The 15,187-nt window shown below is 39.1% G+C and overlaps 1 protein-coding gene across 3 annotated transcripts in view; it reads left to right on the plus strand.

Moving 5' to 3' along the window:
• Window positions 1-15,187, plus strand: part of NTN1 (netrin 1) — a 102,210-nt gene that overhangs the window by 75,032 nt on the left and 11,991 nt on the right. For 2 of the 3 annotated variants that reach the window (XM_075216953.1, XM_075216952.1), the window contains exons 4-5: window positions 575-724; window positions 2,157-2,210. In XM_075216953.1, the coding sequence (XP_075073054.1) occupies window positions 575-724; window positions 2,157-2,210 (204 nt within the window). The remainder of the gene's footprint in view (window positions 1-574; window positions 725-2,156; window positions 2,211-15,187) is intronic. The other variant, XM_075216954.1, reaches the window with a different exon arrangement.

The raw sequence follows: 15,187 nt of genomic DNA on the forward strand, positions 1-15,187 counted from the left end.
TAATGGAAATCTAGCAATGGCAATAATTTGTTTAAAATGCTCCTGTCTCCTACACACTAGTAGAAGCAGCCAGTTTGGGAAGAATCACTGTTTATGAAAATGCAGCCTTCTCACTAGGAAGCAGTCACATTACTGAGGCACAACATGGCTGAACCACTGCTATTCATGAGAAAGCAGCCTATCAACACACTAAGAACTAGTGACAGCACTGAGGCATTCTTTGTGGAATATTTGTAAGACGCTGGTGCTTAGTGAGTTGCTAAGCTGCATTCTCGCAAATAAAAATAACATTTTGTGACCACAAAATTGCTGCATCCATTGTGTGTAGTGGTCATATGCCCTTTGATTAGACTATAACTGTTTCATGTATTATGATTTTATGCATTGAAAATGTAGCTTGTATATGCTTCAGTAGAAGGCTTGCATGATATATATATACCCATTGCTATTACCCTGCTCCAAACCTGGCTCCCACCTCCTCCCCTGCAAGTGTCACTGTGTAATGTTCTACTTTTGTTTTGGCTTCTGACCTTTTGCTTTTTTCCAATCCCTTCTTGTCTGTTCCACCCCGCAGCCTGCGACTGCCATCCGGTTGGCGCGGCCGGCAAAACCTGTAATCAGACTACGGGGCAGTGTCCTTGCAAAGATGGTGTGACTGGCATAACGTGCAATAGATGTGCCAAAGGCTACCAACAAAGTCGCTCGCCCATTGCCCCGTGCATAAGTATGTGTTGTCAGTATTACATGTTGTAGAATATGTTAACCAGCAGTGCCATGTACTCTAGATCTCATAGATGTCATATAAATTAATGCAATTAACAAGCCTGTAATAGTGCTCTCATGGCAACTATAGTTGGTTCTCCATGTTTATCTCTATGCCTGTTATTAAAGTCCACCTGCTGCCTATACACACTGGCAGTGGCAGCCATTTTGTGGGCTGGACAAATACCTTTGAATAAGCAGCCTATCATATCACTAAGATTTAGTGACATCACCGTAGCATAAAGTGCCTCAGTGATGTCACTGGTTTCTAATGAATTGATAGGCTCCATACTTGACAATATTGGACAAGCTCAAAAATGACTGCCTCCAATGTGAAGTCACTTACTAGAAAATTCATAGTTGCCAACTATCCCTAATTTCCAGGAACATTTCCAGTATATTGTTTCTGGAAAATTCCCTATTTTCAGTATTTAGCAACTACACTAAACAAATATTATATACCATGCTTACCTTCTATTCTTAGCTCTTCACTTTATAAGTTAATATATGTTGAAGAGGAATATTTAACTTACAACTACTAATATTTTAAATTGGCAACTACATATTCTCATTATTCCAGTTCACATAACGGCTGTCTCCAGTGTGTTTAGGCAACATGTCTTTTATTAGAGAAGTTAAGGTGAGTAGATGGCGTTGCTTTAGCAGAAAAGCTTTACTAACAATGTGTTGTTTAATGGTAAAATGAAGCCTTAGTTCTGAGATTTTTTTTAAAATTGTTATAATTAGTTGCTGTGGACAACATCACCTTTTGAACACAGTTACCTGTGTATCAGTTCTCACAATATATGCTCCCCAATATATGGATTAACGTAGCACTATGAGGGGATTGCCCACATTTCTCCACAAATTCAATGCACAAGCACTGTACTTGCCCCAACTTTCCTTGGGGGAGGAATAACTTGTTGAAAATGACACACATGGACTGTAATCTGCAATAGACACTTAGATATTTTGCTCCTGATCAGTCTATGCAGGTCTAGTTATTACGGGCTATAGCACATCTCACTAACTCCTTTATTTAAATGAACACTTTGTGACAAAAATCCATAAAAAAAAATCCGGGAAAGATTGGGGTACTCTGTAAGTGAAAGTTATCTCTATGTTTTTTTCTGTTTCGAACGCCACTGCCTGCTGTTTAGATCTAATTATTATAGCTAACGGTGTGTTAAAGTGCATCTGCTTCGAATAATGCTGCAGAGATGTTCCTGGCTTGCTTCTGTAGGTCTCTTCTTTGTGCAATTATGGCTCTCCAGGGAAACCTAACCAATATATGGATTTCACATAGATGAAACATTTCTATTATATAGTAAAAAATGTAGTAATATTTATTTATCTTTTCTTTCCCTCTCCCAACCACCTACTCTCGTTCCTAGAGATACCAGTGGCCCCTCCCACTACAGCAGCCAGCAGCACAGAAGAACCTGCAGGTAGGTACTTTACTGGGTGATCGGCTGTATAAACGTTTCTTACTTTATGTTATGTGATACTCAGTAACACTATTTTTGTGTGGGGACTCTTATTGCCCACATTAGTGGATATATCAATGCACCAATTTTGGTTGCAAATGTGTGTTTTTATGATTGATTTGTGTTTCAGAAGTTGTTTCTCGGTTTTTTTGATTATATTTAACCTTTAATTCCACTGACGATTCTTTCTGATTATTCAATTGCTAATTTTTCCATGATTCAAATTTTCAAGGCGCCCAAATTCACAAGACTGGTTCGTCTAGAACAGGGATAGACAACCTGATACACTCCAGGGGCCACATTTTGCGGCCCTCTAACACAGGGTCACACATTATCCTTAATCTCGGTAATAAATTAAAACAATACATTTAATCAAAGATAGATCTACCTATCTGTAATAGCATATTAGCAGACATTTAAAAAAAGTTTTGCAAGCTATAACAAACAAATGTGACACTAAGGGGGGTATTCAATTGACGGCGGGATGGCCGAAAACCCCACGCTCGAAAAATATTACCGTTAATACGGTAATATCTCGCTGGAGCGAGTAAATTACCATATTAACGGTATTTACGCGCAGGATTACCGTATTGACGGTAATATTTTTCGAGCGCTGGGTTTCGGCGATCCTGCCGTCAATTGAATACCCCCCTAAAGCTGGGAGCCACAGGTGAGGCCTCTGAGGGTCACATGCAGTCCTAGGGCGACCTGCTGCTCATCACTCATATAGATTTATAACATTAGTTTACCTCATTTGGTACCCAAAAGTAAGTATGGATGGATTTTGTGGCCTCTGCAAACTTTAGGTCACATGGGTGTCCCAGATTTCCGGTCACAGTTAGGGGGGCCCTAGACATGAAGAGATTATTGTGGTTCCAATGGATGTTGTAAAGGCCTTTAGGATTCACGTTTTCCTCTGGTTTTCCAGTGCAAATGCAGTATGCAAATACTCTTCCAGAAATGTTATATAAAAAACAGCAGCCAATACAGTGACCCAATTCTAGAGTCATGTGCCAGAAGCATAATCTACCCTTTGGAACAGCCGCCATTTTGAATTCATCACTGGCCTTATATGGAATTCAGATACATTTCTTCTCAAACAAACCTGCACTGTAAATTAAAATGATTAATGTATTTAGCTCATGGCATTTTTAGGCCTCCCTGTCACAGAAGAATTAGGTGATCACATTTGCACGGTCATGCTTATAATTGTACACATTTTTGGAAGATACAAACTCAGCCAGTTCTGTAACTGCCATGAACCGATTTTCATGTGTGGAATGGAAAAACACATTTTCAAACATTTTCACACAAATATTTTCTAAAATTTAACTAAATTACAGAATTATGTACACACAAACATGGCTTTTGAGAATGGCTGGGAATGATCACAGTTAGGTATATGCCAATGGGAATCAAGCCTGTCATCCTGGTTTTATATGGAGTAAACACAGTTATTTGATTTTCCCATCATGTCTTTCAGTGCAAGGCAATTACTAGCAGTCTAATTTAATTAGGCATACATACATACATACATACATACAGGGAACTTGTCATTTAATAAGGCAACAAAAATATTAATATTTGCTCCTAGCGGCAAGCACAATTCAGTAACAACGGGTTTATTATGAGCTGCCCATCTGACTAAATGTCCTTAGCACTTATATGCTGTTTGCGAATAACACCATGGGGTAAATGTATCAAGCTGAGAGTTTTCTGGTGGGTTTGAAAAACCAATCAGATTCTTGTTATCATTTATTTAGTACACTCTACAAAATGATAGCTTGAATCTGATTGGTTGCTATAGGCAACATCTCCACTTTTCAAACCCCCTGGAAAACTCTCAGCTTGATACATTTACCCCCTACAGTAACTTGGCAAAATTGCTTTATACTTGAAATCCATTTTTAACACTTGTAATTCAACACTATTCATAATTCATCAAAAGAGAAAAAAGTAGAGGTGTTCAGTTGTGATAGGCCCAGGCTCTGCTAGAGAAGTGTGAGACAAAGTACTGGAAGTAGTTTTAGTTATAATTGCTCTAGTTGGTTTCTTCCATTCTCTCACTCTGTGGGATATTGGCAAGCGGCTATAAACTAGATTGGAACACCTTCCGTTATAAGAAGCCTTCTAACCGTATTATTTATAGTGGAGGGCTCTCCAATCCTGACATCCACATCCCAATTCATCAAAACCTATATAAGAATGGTTTATTTCTTATAATATCCTACCAATAAAAGGTATGTTCGTATAATAATGCACACTCTTCCACCTTCCCATTATTAGATATATGGGATCAGTATTCCTATTGGTTTCAGCTTACCTGCTATGTATAAAAAACAAAAGCCAGTATCCTCAGCCTGCGTTACATTGGAACTTGTGAACAAAATCCTCAGTCCAGGACATGAGGGCCTGTGCAGGGTTTAAGCAGGGTGCCCTGATCCTGTGGATCAAGATGTGACAAGCTACTGTGGCCATATTCACTGTACGATGCGCCTGTTTTGAATTGTTGCTCTTGTCCAGACTCGCCTGATACGGTTCAAAAGACCCTCGCTCACTGCAAGCTCCTGACATGGAGAAACACGCGGATTAGCTGACAATGAAAGAAGGAGAAACTAATAACATACCTCCATAGATTTCTTTCTGTGACAGCCAGCAGCGGATAATGGACATAACACAAATAAACACTGGATGAATACTGTGTGATGGCCCCTTTGTAACCATGACACAACTAGGGAAACATTTACGTTCCACCCAGTCTGCCCTTTTACCTGCTGTAAAACCTCATCTACTGATTGACCCTTAACCTACTCACTTGTCACTAGTGACCTTCCCTGCAGAACTCTCATATCTCCACTACCACAACTACTGGGAGACTCCTCTAGGAAACTGGTTTGCAGTCATTGGAAATCAGTTAACTCCTTCAGTGCCAAGAGCGTTCTAGGAAATCACCCTTGTAAGGTACACCACAAATCGCAAATTTAGTGGTCACAATGATTACCCCCAAGTCACTTTTATGTTGGCAAAAGGACTGTTTTCAATCTTGCTGGTCAGTTGGGCATATATACTTTAAAACTATAGTACTGATGGCATATAAAACGTTTCATAATTCACTGTCAGAAGGTGACTGGTTAACTATATATTGATAATATATGTGAAAATATGTTGAAATTATGGATGCCTATGATATCACTACTGGACTGTACTGAGGGATGATTTCCAGTCTGTCATGTAGTAAAATTTTTATTCTTTGTAATAACGGTCACATGACAGATAATGATATCTGTCCTGTAATTTATAAAACATATTTTAGAAGATTAAGAATGCAGTGTGGAGGACGGCAGAGCGAATTCTGCATATGGATGTTGATGCGGCCCCAGGCATTTCTTTGATTGGGGAATGTGTGGAACTATCTAAATGTCTAAACACTAAGCCCATGAGGCTGTCAGTAACAGAGCTGCTGTCAATACTCTTGCAGAATAAAAACCTCTCGCTGTGTTACCCTCTGCAAACACATTCGGGCGATTAAGTATCCAGCGTCACAAATGACACTTTGACTGTCCCATCACTTAATTGCCACAATATTACCTCTGTATATTCCTGAGACTCTTTGTTCTTCCTAAGCCCTACTATGCAAATGTTATCCCATGTTTCATGCAATCTGGCCTTGTGCCTTTAAATGTTCATGAAAGTCATCTGTGACTTCTAATATCCTTATAATTTACAGGAGAGGAATAAAAGTACCTATATCACCAACATGTTTAAATGGTCATTACATTAAGTGTGTAAGCTGTACTCCTGATTTGCCTGCTGATTCCATTGCATACAACTTCGCATTCCACCATACTTTGTTCTGAAACTGCATGATGTCATAGTGCATATGGGTATGGCCTGTATCTTAACTACTTATGAGCATGTATCATAGATACTTCAATAGAGCAATATATACTACTTGCCTTTTTATTTTAATCCTAGCAACTATGATGAAAACAATTGCCTGCATGCACTTTAAGTTTGAATGAGAGAACAACTGGCAATGCAGTTATTGCCAAGCTTTGTCAGATGCTGACTGAGCATCACAGCTGTTCATCCATGTTTTATTCAGCATAAACTGAAAATGCTTACAATATTATTACAATTAGGATAAAGTGCCTTTTTTCACTGATAGGACCTGCAACTATTTCGTTGTCACAGTAAATGGTATATAGCTTACAGCTGGGCGCTACGCATATGCAGAGAACCCATGTACAGCAATAGTGCTGTGCTTGCCTATGCTAGGTTAGCCCCAAACCAACATCTTATGCCTTAAAAATAAGTTATTTTTGTTTCAGCTTTGACTTCTAAGGAACTTTCTTCTTTCTGAAGTAATGCATATATGACTATTTTCCCCAAGGTGTAATGGGCTCCTCAGTTTTTTCAAGGGAGCAGATAACGTCCCATCCTGCCGGAGGCTGCCTCCTCATCCAGTATAGAGTGTAGAGCTGGATTTCGAAGAGCTCTTTTCTTGGCAGAGGCTTTAGGATTCCAATGAGCATTAGTAATTCTCTCTCTCTCTCCGTTTGCATTTCATTACATTCAATTACTCGCTCCGTGCAGGGCTGGAGCTGTGTGTAAGTGCCTGAGAATGTGCTCAGTATAAGGTTCTGTGTGTGCCATGCAGAGCAAGCTGCGTCCCTCTGTCTCATAAGCGAAACATAATGCACCTTATTAAAGTGTCCATTCTCTTCTCCTGATACATAATGTGCACTTATTCTATGCCAGACCTTGTAGAGCTATTATTATATGAGACAAGAACTGCTTATATCTCACTACCTTCGCACCCCCCAATCATATTCTTGCATCTCTTCTCACACCTATTGCTTATGTGGCAGGGATCTTGGTGCTAATACATAACAGTACTTCTCAAAGTGTACATGTTGTCTTCACACAATGGAGGCAGTTATTTTATGGGACAAACAAATATTGATGGGAATGCAGAATCACTAGGAACATCATGGAGGCATGAGGCACTTAGTTCCTAGTGAACACAATACTGAATGCTGGTATAGCTATTAAAATGCCATTTGGGTAGGCGACAGGTGCAAGTTTTTTTTTTTATTTTTATAAATTAGCACCAAGGAGGAGGTATATTAGCTGAAATTCCAAAAATTGTCATATAAAGCAATAGATGTGGGCTTACTAGGAGTTCTTGCTTAGAGGAGAGATGCACATTATTTAAGGTATGCTGTCAAAGAGACGTATAGTGGAATGGGGCAACACTTATCTAAATATTGGGCCTAATTTAGAGTTAGGAGCAAATCCAGCTAAAAGGTGCAAATTTGCACACCCTGTTGTGATGCAGGAGGGGCAATTGCATTTTTTTTAATGAAAATATCATTATACAGTGACCACAGAGTATGTAAATACAAGTACAGCATATGAGAAGGGCGTAACTCCACTTTCGGACAATGAGCAGTCACCACTAAATATAAGCATGGCGTACAGCCATTATGTCATTAGTGTTACATTGGCGGCCAGCACTGGCTATTAATGCCCCTTTTATCTTGTACCTGTTCCGTTTATGACGTGCTTTTGATCTTTTTTTTCCTGAAATGTCAGCAGATTTCTTCCATAATCTTACATCTACTTCAAAACTCCCCTCTTCATTTTCCCTCACTACTTCTCTCCATGGTGGTCTGAATCCACTTCTCACTCACCAACCTAAACAATCCTCACGCCCACAAATCTTCCTGCTGTATCCCTTTTCTCCCCTACTCTTTCTTAAGGAAGCTGTGATGGAAAATCCCTTGACTTTGTCTTATTCTGCCTCTGCACCATCTCCTACTTTTTCAACCTCTTTTCCAGCAGCATCACCTTACCTCATGCACTGTCCTGCACCTAAATCCACACACACAGCGACACCTAAATGCTATTGACCTGATCCACTTCTCTTCTCTAAAACTGCTCGTCTCTCCTATAACTACACAGTCCTACCCTAATATATCTGCCTTTCTCTACAACAACACACTCACTTCAGCCCTAGACCATGCATCTCCAGCCACCACAGTGTCCAGTGATCTAAACTTCAACAATTATTATGGTAGATTTGTAAGGTGCCACACTGCTCCGCAGCACCATACAGTAGGGAGTACTAAGCAGTACCTATATAGCACAGGGACATACAAGGCAGACAAAATAAAAGCAGACATGAAAACGAAGGGTATGAAGGACCCTGCTTATTAGAGAGCTAACATTGTAAGTGGAAGAGGGCACAGCTGAAACAAGAGGAGCGGCTCAGAGTGGAGATTGGGACAATTGTGAGGGTGCATTGTTTTGAATAGTGTTTTCGGGGATAAGGTCACCTCTAAAAAAGAGATACGTTTTCAAAGAGCGTCTAAAGATTTGAAGGCTGTGAGAAAGTCTGAGTGAGCGTGGTAAAGAATTCCATAAGTGGGGAGCAGCACGGAAGAAGTTTTGTAGGCGGGAGTGAGAGGTGGTTATCAGAGACAAGACAAGGCACAGGTCAGAGGTAGATCTAAGAGGGCGGGAGGGAGAGTATTTTGATATGAGATTTGAGATGTATGCAGGGGTAGTAGTGTTGAGGGCTTTGTGAGTAATTTGAATTTGATTCTGGAGGACACAGGGAGCCAGTGTAGAGATTTGCAAAGTGATGCAGCAGATGTGGAGCGGTGAGAGAGGAAGATCGGCCTTGCAGCAACATTTAGGATGGATTGAAGTGTAGATATATGATTGTCAGGAATGTCAGATAGCAGGAGGTTGCAATAGCCAAGATGGGAGATGATGCGAGAATGGATAAGAGTCTTGGTAGCATGTTAAATAAGAAAAGGGTTTATACTGGCAATGTTTTTAAGGTGGAGTCGACAGGATCGAGAGACTCTGGATGTGATGAATAAAGCAGAAGGTGGAGTCAAATGTGACACCAAGGCAGTGGGTTTTGGAGACTGAAGAAATTGTGGTGCTATTGACAGTGAAGGAGGTTTGAGGGCAGGTGGTGACTCTGGCAGGAGGGAAGATAATAAGCTTTGTTTTGGACATATGGGACTCAATTTGACCTGCCATGTACAGAAGTGCCCGTTCTTAAGCGCCATTGCAGGAGATCATGCTGCAATTCTTTCACTATGAAATAATTCATTCAACTTACAACTGCCCTTTCACTCATCAATCCAACTTACTATACTTCTCTAATATCTTATAACTCTGAAAGCTTCTTTGCCACCTTCAACTCACTTCTCTTTCCTCCCCGTATTCTCTCGCAGCCAATGACTTTTCCACCTTCTTCAAAGACAAACTCAACAACTTGACAAGATCTCTCCTCATGCCAAACCTCACCCAACTTCTCCTACAGTACACAATACAAGCTCATTTCGAAGTTTCTGCACTCATCCTATCATCTAACCCTAAACCCCCATATAGTCCACCTCTTCATCTTGTCTCTCTTAAATGGCACTTTACTCTCCTACTTTAAAGACACACTCATCTCACCAGTCCCATCTCTTGCTCCAGATTCTCTCTCCAACTACCGTCCTATATTTCTCCTACCCTTTGCATCTATACTACTTGAGCAACTTGTGTACAAACACTTATCTTGCTTTCTCTCCACTTTTGACTTTCTGCAATTGGGTTTCCACCGATACTGTGCAATATTGACCAGCAATCTACTTATAGCATAGTCTATTGATCATTTCTCCATAATTATCTTACTGGTCCTCCCTGCTGCGATTGCTGATCACCCTCTTCTCCTGCACACCATACACTCCATTGGTGTTTATTACAGTTCTTTCCTAGTTCGCTTCCTACCTGTCCAGCTGCTCCTTCAGTGTCTCTAACTCTGGCACAGTCACATCTTTTGGGGTCCAACAAGGGTGATCTCTGTCCTCTGCTTTTCTCACTGTATATCTCTCTTTTTGGGGAACGAATTCGCTCATTCATCCTCCACTGCCACATATAATATGTTTTTTTCTTAGAACCAAAATCCTTAGCCATTCTCTAATCATCTCCTGCCTCAACTACTGAAACCTCCACCTATCTGGCATACCCATCCATCTATTCCTTTTTCATTAGGTCTGAAAGGGTGAAACAAGATCGCACCATTCTGCAAACCCTACACTGGATCCCCATATCTTCCAGAATCCAATTAAATTACTCACTTTCACCTATGAAGCCCTCAACAAACTACCCTTTCGTACATCTCGAACCTTATCTCTAAATATTACCCAGACCCTTTTAAAATCTACCTCTGACCTGTGCTTTACCTGCTCTCAAATAACCACCACTCACTGTGGCCTCTTCCACTATACACATATGGAATTCCCTGCCATGACTCTCTCCCAGCCTTCAAATCTTTAATCCCTCTGTGAAAACCCACCTTTTTCCTTAGCTTTTATCCCATTCACACTCCTACAACCACACAATTGCCGAATTTTCGACTATGACAACACTCAATCCTCGTTTCTTTTTCCCTTTTTTTATTTTGTCTACATTTTATGTCCCTGTTTTATGTATGCTCTGTTTTTCCCACTGCCAATCATTGTGGCACCTTACACATCAACAACAGTAATAATAAAGTAATAATATTAATAATAATCCTCCTGATGATGCCTTAATTTATCTTTTTACTTATACAAGTAGAACATTGATTTGTGTCTCAGTGGTTTTGCATCATCTTTGTATACTTAAACATATTAATTCTATACAATCAGTGGCTCTATACACACACTTATACAAAGAAAGCCAAACGTCATCGTGGTCCTTCCTGTCGTCTGCAGTCAATTCTGAATTCCACAATTTAACAATGGCTGTGTCTGACAATAGGGCAGTCCAAAGGTCTCACGGGGGTTAGGCAGTAGGTGAAAGAGACCACCGGAGGTTGAAGACACTGAACTGTCCATCCATTAGCATCTTTGTTCAAAGTACTCTGTACAGCCATTCATAAAAAGAACAATGGATTATTCTTTAGATGGTGGAATCCCTCATTATATTCTCCCTAAAACATTGTTGGGAATATGTATCAGTCAGCCTGTTAATGCAGATCGCAAATTTTGTTGTGGTCCCAAATTCCTTTGTATTTGAATTATCTTCTGTATTCCAAGACTTTTAAATCAGCAATCTAGTAATCTTAGATATTAGTTATATATGTTATTATCGATATTCTGTCATTTTGCACAAATTAATTTTTTGTTTTAGGATCCTTTGTAGCTGGGAGATACAGGCACTTATCTGATAATAAAAAAGATGTGTATTTTTTTGTGGTCTCTTTAGACAAAGATAAGCATAGTTCTCTTATTTTTTCTAACACAGAATCTATCCCTAAATAGTCATTGTTAATACTACTGATGACCAGGTATCCTGATAGCATTATTTACCACTACAAAAACAATTTCTGAGACTTATATATTAGTTGCCAGGAAGATTTCTTTTCTCTGCACAAGATTAAACATGAAGGGGGGAATTCAATACCATGCGATGTGATGGAGGGCCTCCGGAACGCACTCTGTGGTGACTCCATAGAGGAGTGCGGGAGAGTCCATGATGTTTGGGTACCATAGTAACCGTAAACAAGCACAGACGGACATCGTGGTGATGTCTGTCGACTTGTGTATTTGACAATCAATACAAAGTAGCAATGACTAGATTCTTCCTGCCATGGAAGCTTTAGGTGCTCAACCCTACATTTATATACACACACAATTGAGTTGCTGCAATCTTTACTAAATGGAAGTATCCCATCTTCCAAACTTTTGAAAACACTCCACAAAAAATAATCAGCAACATTTGTTATCATTTTAGCTCATAAATGACATGACTTAATATGTTGTGTCAAAATGCTGAATTGCAGGGTTTAAAAATAGTCACTTTGAAATCTAACACAGTTTTTACTCTTTTTATTGCGACTAACAGCCAAGATTCAGTGGGGTAACTGTATAAGTCTGGGCTTATGGAAAACCTTTATTAAAAATCAAACAAAAAAAATGAAAACATAGTACTATATTATCAATTCCATTTCCACTACTCCTAGATTGCCAGAATGAGAGTTCATCACAATATGGGGCACAGTACATTTATACCTTAAATCATGTAAACTGTGTGAAGAAAGACAATTTAAGATTTGTGTAAACTGATGCACTGTCACTTTCTTCAATAGGTCCAAGCACGCACCTCAGCAGACTCGTACAGTTTACTGTAGAAATCCGCAGACACCACAAGCAATAAAACTCTTAATAAAACACAGAGTGGATTATTGTTTTTGAGGCCAGACAGATATTTCTAAGAGCCAGTAGAGGGGTTGATCCCTACAGATACATACAACACAGCCTGAATAGGAACCATGTATACTAGAGGAGGGATACGGGGAGTAAGGTCCAAAACAGACTGTGCATCCGTTCCTTCAGAAAATGGATAGATGGGAAATATTTATGTTTGGTTTTGGAACCACATATATGTATATAGCATATGATATAATGTATATCATTGCATGAGAACAATGTTACATTTCCTACAATAATTTACCCTCTCTGACTTCTTTAATCCACTTGATTTATTTATTTTGTTATAATTTTTTAGCATCAAAAACGCTGCCTGAATATAGCTAATAATGATGGTCTTGTATTGCAGCACAGTAGTATTTTTTTCTACTCTCGTCAAACTAGAACCTGCCAACTAGGAGGGGAGGGGGAGAGATCGGAAAACAATAATGAGGGCTAATCTAATTACATGGTTTATTTGTGGTGATTTGTCCTCCAATCAATCTTGCTCAAGCAGAATAATAGGCGGCTAATGTGCACTGAGCTGAACTTCACTTGTTTTTGAGCTGTGGGGTTAATGAGAGGCGTTGGCCCCGGTGGGGGCAGTTAGCCATTATCAGGGACACAGGCTAATTGAGAAGCTTCAGGAGCTAGGAGACAGGCAAGATGCCATTCACACAGTGTAAAAACTGTGCGTGACCTCCCAGCAGAGTTGGTAGGAGGTAATGAAGTATACTAATTATCTTGGCAGAAACATATCCTAAAAATAAAACAAGGCAAATGAACAAGCTTGGCATGAGAAGGGAAGTAAGCTACAATGACGTTTAGGCCTACTTACAATAATATCGGGAAAATCACAGAGAACCATTGCAATTTGGCTGCTCCCTGTTATTTCTATTTAATATTTAAAAAAAACCAAAGGAATCTAATATGATTTACTTATATCCTGTTGTGTGGGCATATATACTGTTTGCTATGGGGTTTGCTGTGAGCTAAACTGTTTACAAGCAAATTTTAAGCTAATTCACACTTAATAGTTTAAGTATTTGGCTTGGATAGCATTTATATTAAACTATATTCTGTTATGATCAGTAGTGTTTTAAAATGCTTTATTCTGTGTGAAAACTATAGTGGACAAAACCGCACAGGCCTACTGTGAGGTGGCAGTAAACAGCGTTATTTACCTGTGGCCGTGCATGGGAAGTTGCTATGACAACGTAAAGCAAGCAGACGGAATTCTAGACCCCTGCTTATAAGATGCCCCTTTCACTAGATCTTAGAATATCTCAGTCATTTCTAGCCATACTTCGCTAACATTCTACATAAAAGGAACAACATGCTTTTAATCTAAATCTTGAAATTGCCCATAACTGCACTGGAGAGATTAATTTGAGGTAGAAATTAACATTTATCTACGCAACAAGACTTGTTTACTTAAGTCCTTCATTAAATTTGCCTCCATTCAGCTCCACACAGAGCACACATGTACGGGAAATTAAAAAAAATTGGACAAGAGCTTTGGTTGCAGAACAAAATGCGGTATCTATCAATTTCATCCCTTTTGAGTCCTATATGAAAAACAACCAATTATCTCTAAGCTTCAGGTTTTATTCAGCATGCTCTCTGTACGGTACAAAAATGGAGGGAAATTGAAGGGAAAAAAAAATTGTGAAGGATTCTTAACAGAGTATAATGACTCACCCAATCACAAAGCAGTTCCTTCTCTTATTGACCATATCTTCATGGTTGTTACTTAGATTAAGGGATACTCACTACCATTCTTGCACTAAGCTATAGTAGCAATAATCATCAGCTTTTATTTTTATATTGCAAGTTAGATAACAAAAAAAAAGTTCTGTCCTTTAATAAAGACTTTCATTTTACCAAGCTCTTGTTGCATAGATATTGGTAGAGTGTAAATTTCCCTATTTGAGCAATATTAGTAAATAACCCTGAGTGGTATTTACTAATGTAATTATTTTAATGCCGGTACAAAAGTAGTTACACACAGTAACTATAACAGGTAGAAACTAGCTTTCATTAGTCTCACCACTACTCCAGCTAAATGCTGATGGTCTGCTACTAGTTACTGTTTTTATGCCCTTTTGGATTTAACTTAATAAATATCACCCAATGTATGCTCTTTCTCCAAAACTACTACATGCAGTAAGTTCCTCAAGTTGTCAACAGCTTCATAATCATTTACAAAAGCCTCACGTTCGTCATTTTACTAGATCCTTCCAATGCCAAGAGACACTTTATCAATTCAGCACCTAATCATCTTCAAGCCGAAACAAATAACATTCCTGCTATTCCCATCTCCTGTTCATATCGCATTTTAAAACTTCCTAGCAGAGGTGTCAGGGTCTTTACTTCATAAGACTCGAAACCAGCTTTTGGTCTAATGAAATAGAATTTTATAATTCCCACAATCCAGGTCTCTAAAATTTTCACAGATGTCTTCAATCAATGACATTCCCCATTATAATCTAGATCCTTATCAACCTGTAGTATGTGAACCTCCAACTGATCCAAGGGGTGCGACTGTTAAATATAATTCGAAATAACAATGTAGTAGTGTAGAATAAACTATACTAAACATATCTGGGATAGTTGTAAAATATTTAATGCATAATGAATGGCTTGGTATACATTTATTCATGTTAGGTGGGTACTTTGAATACATTTACATACATT

The sequence above is a fragment of the Mixophyes fleayi genome, chromosome 6, assembly GCF_038048845.1.
Source record: "Mixophyes fleayi isolate aMixFle1 chromosome 6, aMixFle1.hap1, whole genome shotgun sequence".
In the NCBI taxonomy this organism is placed as follows: Eukaryota; Metazoa; Chordata; class Amphibia; order Anura; family Limnodynastidae; genus Mixophyes; species Mixophyes fleayi.